At 64.0% G+C, this 6201-nt stretch overlaps 1 protein-coding gene across 1 annotated transcript; it reads left to right on the top strand.

Annotated features, from left to right (window-relative positions):
- Positions 1–763: 763 nt before the first annotated feature.
- Positions 764–5739, top strand: TMEM250 (transmembrane protein 250). Its single transcript, XM_008005658.3, has 2 exons — positions 764–1855; positions 3332–5739. The coding sequence occupies exon 2, from the start codon at positions 3456–3458 to the stop codon at positions 3873–3875; it is 420 nt and encodes a 139-aa protein (XP_008003849.1). The 5' UTR covers positions 764–1855; positions 3332–3455; the 3' UTR covers positions 3876–5739.
- The last annotated feature ends 462 nt before the right edge of the window (positions 5740–6201 follow it).

Raw genomic sequence — 6201 nt, 5'->3', positions numbered from 1 at the left:
AAAAAACGAAGGCAGGCATTAAGATGCTTTTTATTATCTCAATGTTTATATATTTAAAATGTTTATTTTTGTGGAGGCCATGTTGCCAGCCATGTCGCCCAGGCTGGTCTTAAAACTCCTGGGCACAAGAGATCTGAGGCCGGAACGACAGGTGTGAGTCACCACGCCCAGCCTTACCTCAATAGCTAAACATCTGGAGAGGCAGAGAGGTGAGCCAGCAACGGGGCTATTGAGGAAGGAAGACCTGTTTACTGATTTTAATTTTTTTGTAGAGACAGGGGTCTCACTATGTTGCCCAGGCTGGTCTCAAACTTCTGGGGCAAGTGATGCCCCTGCCTCGGCTCCCAAAGCAGTGGAATGACCGCCGTGAACCAACACTTCTTGCCTGACACCTGTTTCTTTTGGAATATTTGCCGCCAGCCATCGGTAAAGAAAACAGGCTCTTGGCCTTTTTTGCTGTGCTACCTCCTGGTGCCCTTTGCTCGTCCAGATGTTCCTCGAACTCCTGCTCATGCAGGAGTAAAGGCGGCTCTCTCTCCAGTGGCGAGGATGGGGCCACAGTGGAGAACGTAGCTGCGCCAGCCCTCAGGTTGGCCCTGGTCCAAAGGACGTGGGTCCAGGAGCCAGCTCGCTGTAGCCAATGACGGGCCTGGTGGGCCGGAGGGCCCAGCCCCCTTGCTCCAGAGCCATGACTCAGAAGGGCCACCCACTTTCCGGTCGCCCCAGGGCCTGCTGACCCTGCTTTCCCCTCCCACCCAGCAGCCACACCCAGGAGCGCTCCCCAACACACTCCTCGCTGGAAACCCCCAGGACACCCGCCAGCCTGTACGAACCAGGCGTGGGGACACTAACACAAGTCCCTTTCCTTCACTGGGGGGGCCCTGGGGCTGCTGCTGGGCCTGCTCGCGCTCCGGGGCTGTCCCCTCTTCGGCTGCCGAAGTCGCCGCTGGCCCACCAGGCCTGGCAGCCACCCACCCGCTCCCTGCCGCCCGGGTCCGCGAGGCATCGGCCGCCCCCCCCTTCCCCGCCCTCCCGGAGCCCGGGGGGCGCCCCCATTCCCGCGGCCGCCCCGTCCTCCCAGCCCCAGACCCGAGCCTCGCAGGGCGCCTTCGCACACGGTCCCGCGAGGACCAGACCTGTTCCCGGTCCCTGGGCCACCCATCTCCGCCGGGAAGGCGGCTTCCTCCGGGGCCCGGCCCCACCCCAGCGACCGGCATCAGCGCGCCGAGTCGCAGACACCTCAGGCCGGGGCCACTACCAGGATCAAGCCCTCTTCTGGGACCAAAGGACGGCTCCACGGGAGCGCGCCTGCGCACCGCCCCTCCTCGGGCACGGAGGCGCGGCCCAGGAACGGCAGGCTCAGGCCAGCCATCTGCGCCTGCGCAAGACCAGGCGCGACCCCGAGGGCGTTCGGGGGAGGCAGCGCTGCGGACTGCTCGCAGCGTGCGCACGCACGCATGCACGCACGCGCGCCTCGGGAAGCGTCGAGTCCCGGACGCCCAGAGCGGGCACGGAGCAGGGGGAAGGGAAGCGCGGCTCGGTCGGCGCGGGTGGAGGGGGCGTGAGGCCGGCCTACGGTGGCCGTCGAGGGACGGCGCTACGGCTCCCACGCTGGGCCAAACGCCTCCGGCGGCCGCGCCCGGGCGCCCCTTCACCCGCAGGGCGACCCTCCCCGGGGACGCGTGAACCACGCCCGCAGCCGCCCCGCCGGCGTCCCCAGCCGCGCGCCCCGGCACCATGCGGCCGCCCTGCGCACGGAGCCCCGAGGGACAGGGGCGCCCGCAGGCCCGGCCCCCAGCACCGCCGGCCGGCCCCGAGGTCCGGGACGCCAGCGCCGCCGCGGAGAGGGCACCGGGTGAGCGGCGGGCGGGGACCCGGCCTCGGCGGGGGCCGTCTCCAGGGCAACGCGCGGCGCGGGACCCGGAAGTGGCTCCGGCAGGGGCTCTGCAGCCAGGGGGCCCGGCGCGGCGCAGGCCCGGTGCTCACGAGGCGTTGCCGGGGCCCGTCGCGTCTCTGCGGCCCCGAGGAAACGGTCCTGGGTCCATGGGCCGGGCCGAGCGGGCGTCTGCAGAAAGCCGGGGCTCGGCTGGAGCCGCGGGCCGTGAGACCCCGCGGGGACACAGCCCCGCCGAGCCGCGTTTGAGGGGCACCGCCATGGCTGGGGTCCCGGCCGCGGCGATCTCCAGGCCGAGGCCGGCCTTAAATCGGGCCGCTCTGGCTCCTGCACCGCGTGGAGGAGCCGGGCGGAGGGAGAGGACGAGGCCGGGCCCCTGCGGGCACGGGAGGGTCAGGCGGCCCGGCCCCTCCCGCTTCCGCTCCGGGGAGGTCCCCACGGCAGGGCCCCAGGCTGAATCTGTCTGACGGCAGGCGAAGCTCTTGGCCACAGTCCCCTTAGTGTTACCAACTTTCCTACTCCGATTTTATTTCCTGACCTATGAGTTCATTCCGTCTACAGATTATTTAGGCAAGCTATAAACGGCATTTACTAGGTGAAGCTAGAGAGCCAAATGCCGCGTCTGCTCTTAGCAGCCCAGTCTGTAGGGCCGCTGCCAGACCCCGGGCCGACCCCACACGGGGGCCTGGGCGCTGTGCCTCCACTGTGCACGCCAGGCCCAGCCCCTTACAGCTACTCGCAAGGGCAGTGCTATTGGCACCCCCATTGGACAGAGCAGGAGCCGTCTTGGGGTCAGGTGACCTGCCCAAGGTCACTGCTAGGGAAGGACAGTGCCAGGGTTCAGGCCCAGCAAGGTGACCCCAGGGCCCCCCAGCCGTCCATCTGGCCCCCAGCACTTGTCAGGTTGCTGGAGTCACCTGCCCCCGCCGGGCTCGTTCTCGGTTCATCTGTGAGTCCCTTTTCCCGGCCCTGTGGTGGCTTTTTGCAGGCACCATTTAAGGGCTTGTGTCAGCCCTGGGTCAGGCAGCCACGGAAGACCAGGGCAGTAACAGGCAAACTGCCTAAGAGCAGAGGGTGGTCCAGCTTGTGGGGGGCTGCGGGGATCCTGCGGGAAAGAGCCACTCTTGCCCCTTCCCATCCGTTTTGGCATTGACCACCTCCGGGGGCCTCCCCTGGCCGCTGCCCCGAAGGCCCCCCTTCCCCAGTGCTGCCCTAGAACAAGCACTTTGGCTTCCCCAGGTGGTGGGCCCCCTGGAAGTATCCTTGGGAGGGTTTGTGAAAAGAGTAAGCCTGGGAGTGCCCGCAGATCCTGCCCTGGACTCCCTTTTCCCGTAGTCCGGGCGCTGGAGTTTGTGTCCGCCTTCGCCGGCTGATCGCCTGGGGAAGGATCCGCACAGTGTCCTCACACTGACATGGGTTTTGCGGCTCTCCCCGCAGGCCGACGCCTCCCGCGAGGCTCAGCGGCCGGCTCCCAGGCCTAGGCGCCCATGACCCCTACGCTGACCGCTGCCTGGACGCCGCCGCCACCACCGCGAGCTAGCGCCGCCGCCACCAGGGCCCAATGCCGGTCATGCCCATCCCGAGGCGGGTGCGCTCCTTCCACGGCCCGCACACCACCTGCCTGCATGCAGCCTGCGGGCCCGTGCGCGCCTCCCACCTGGCCCGTACCAAGTACAACAACTTCGACGTGTATATCAAGACGCGCTGGCTGTACGGCTTCATCCGCTTCCTGCTCTACTTCAGCTGCAGCCTGTTCACCGCGGCGCTCTGGGGTGCTCTGGCCGCCCTCTTCTGCCTACAGTACCTGGGCGTTCGCGTCCTGCTGCGCTTCCAGCGCAAGCTGTCGGTGCTGCTGCTGTTGCTGGGCCGCCGGCGCGTGGACTTCCGCCTGGTGAACGAGCTGCTCATCTACGGCATCCATGTCACCATGCTGCTAGTCGGGGGCCTGGGCTGGTGCTTCATGGTCTTCGTGGACATGTGAGGGCCGTGGGCGCGAGCTTGATGTATCGTCCAGGCCTGTGGCTGTGTTCTTTACATGGGTGGGACTGCCCATCCCGCAGGCAGTCGCTGCTCCCTGGCGCCCACGGAGAGAAAAGAAAGGGCTGAGACTTCCGTGATGGGGGTGCGGATGCCGCCCCTAGGCTGGCTTCCTGCGTCCACCCTCCCCATGTGCACTCTCAGGGGCGGCGCCCACCTGCAGGTGGCTCCTGCTCACACGTCTTCAGGTCATACTGCGGAGTGGGCCGTCTGTTCTGCCTCTCTGTGGGCTTCTCTCCAGGACCACAGCTGCCAGGGACTTTAGACGTCACCCTGGGAGGCCTCTGGACACAGAGGGCTGTGTGCCCAGGAACAAATCCGGAGGGGGGGCCATCCTGGCTGCACGGTCCCTTCCTGCGTTCCCTGGTCTCAGCCCCAGCCAACGGGACACGGAAGGCTCCCCTCGCTGACACACCACACTGCCACAAAGCTGCTTACTCTGCCCAGGGCCGCCTGAGTCCTGGCACTGCCCACGTACCACTGTCACCCTGAGGGGCTGTGTGGGTCCTGAGTCCCCAGCCAGCATTCAGGGTCTCCTTGGATTGTGTAGATGCAGTCTAGCGGGGGGCAGAGAGGGGCTCAGGTGGGAGGGGCCTCAGCAGGCTCTCAGCTCAGGGGCTGGCCTGGGGGAACCCTGGGAGCCAAGGGCTGACTCCAGCAACACTGACCTGTCTGCCTGTTCCGGGAGGGCTGTGAGGATGTCCTCAGATGCTGTGGATTTCTGGGGAGGCACCTCCATTCCTTTCTGGGTTTTTTTGCAGAGGAGGGCTTTGGGCCTCTTTCTTTGGGGGAACATCCTCAAAGAAAGCGTGGGAGATCAAGGCTGCAGTGAGCTGGGATGGAGACTTGCGTGTCCCAAGTGTCCACAGCAGGTGGCAGAGGTCTCAATGTGGCAACCACAGCCCCGGAGCCTGTGTGGTACCAGCAGCATCTTGGAGCCCCCGGTATATGCTGAGATCCTATCCCACGCTGCCCTCCAGTGACTGGGGGGCCCAAATGATGGCACAGAGGCAGGTGGGCTGGAGGGGCACAGATGCCTGTGTTCAGGGAGGGCGGCCACCATGGGCCGGGGTCTCACCCAGGACCCCTTGCTCTGCTCCTCGGCCTTGCAGTCCCGGTAGCACTATGGTGGACTGCCCATGGCCGTGTGGCTTTGGGGGCAAGTGGGAGGGTGCCCTGAATAATGATTACAGGGACAACAGGCAGAGCTGCCCTAAAGCAGGACACAGGGTGTGGTACTGACAACCCTAGCGTCACCCCAAATCCATGTCCCCACACTCCAGGCATGGGTGGGACTTATGACCCTGCCCTGTCAGGTGGACCAGTGGCCCAGGAGCCAGGAGAACAGTTGTGTGCCACTGGAAGAGAAACTTTTTGAAAAACCCTAAATCAGGTAGAGAAAGCAAAAAATCTTTGGCCGTAAACCGTGCTCTAATTTGTTGGCAGCTTCTGTGGATGACCTCTGTTGAGCCCGGGCTGTGTCCAGGCCCTGGGCAGGCGGGCAGGAGTTTTCCTGCGTGGGCCTCATTTCTTGCTGCAGAGAATCTTTTGCACTAAGTCACGCTGTTTCCTCAAAGAAGCTTTGTTTTTTGTTAACGTGTTACTCAGAGTCACCCAGGCCTCTCGGCTGAGGGTGAAGGTGGGGCGGGAGGCAGGAGGGGGTGGCAGTGCCGCTTGTGTGGTGTCAACGCTGCAGGGAGTTGCGGCACCTTGGTGCCCTCTGAGCACCTGGCCGCCTGCTGTCCCCAGTGCCTGTGAAATTCGTCATGAGATGACCCACCTGCATTAAACCTATTTTTTTAATGTGTTGATGGAGTGATTGCTTAAAGCTCAGTTGTTTTATTCCTTTTTGAAGGACGTAATAATCACCCAAGAGCACCATAGAAACCATCTTCTTCTGTAAGATGGGAACGTTTCCACAAACACTCATTGTGATGCTGGGGAAGTAGCCCCTGAAGCCAGGGTTCCCCTTGTGGGAAGCTGCCGTGGGGAGGTGGCCTAGCTAACAAGCAAGGATTTGTCAGCAGGGCAGTCACCGGGACACTGCTATGCAGGCCGGTGGAGGTTGCATTCAGCTGACTGGCCCATTCAGAGTTTGTTTTTTTGTTTAGACGGAGTTTTGCTCTTGTAGCCTGGGCTGGAGTGCGTTGATGCGATCTTGACTCACTGCAACCTCCACCTCCCGGGTTCAGGTGATTCTCATGCCTCAGCCTCCCAAGTAGCTGGGATTACAGGCACCCGCAACCTCACCCAGCTAATTTTTGTGTTTT

Source organism: Chlorocebus sabaeus, chromosome 12, assembly GCF_047675955.1.
Source record: "Chlorocebus sabaeus isolate Y175 chromosome 12, mChlSab1.0.hap1, whole genome shotgun sequence".
Taxonomy (NCBI): Eukaryota; Metazoa; Chordata; class Mammalia; order Primates; family Cercopithecidae; genus Chlorocebus; species Chlorocebus sabaeus.
Note: the sequence above shows the minus strand (reverse complement) of the source record. Positions and strands in the feature narration are given on the sequence as shown.

Coding starts and splice junctions, on each gene's coding strand:
- TMEM250 (XM_008005658.3), top strand. CDS start 3,456: ATGCCGGTCATGCCCATCCCGAGGCGGGTGCGCTCCTTCCACGGCCCG.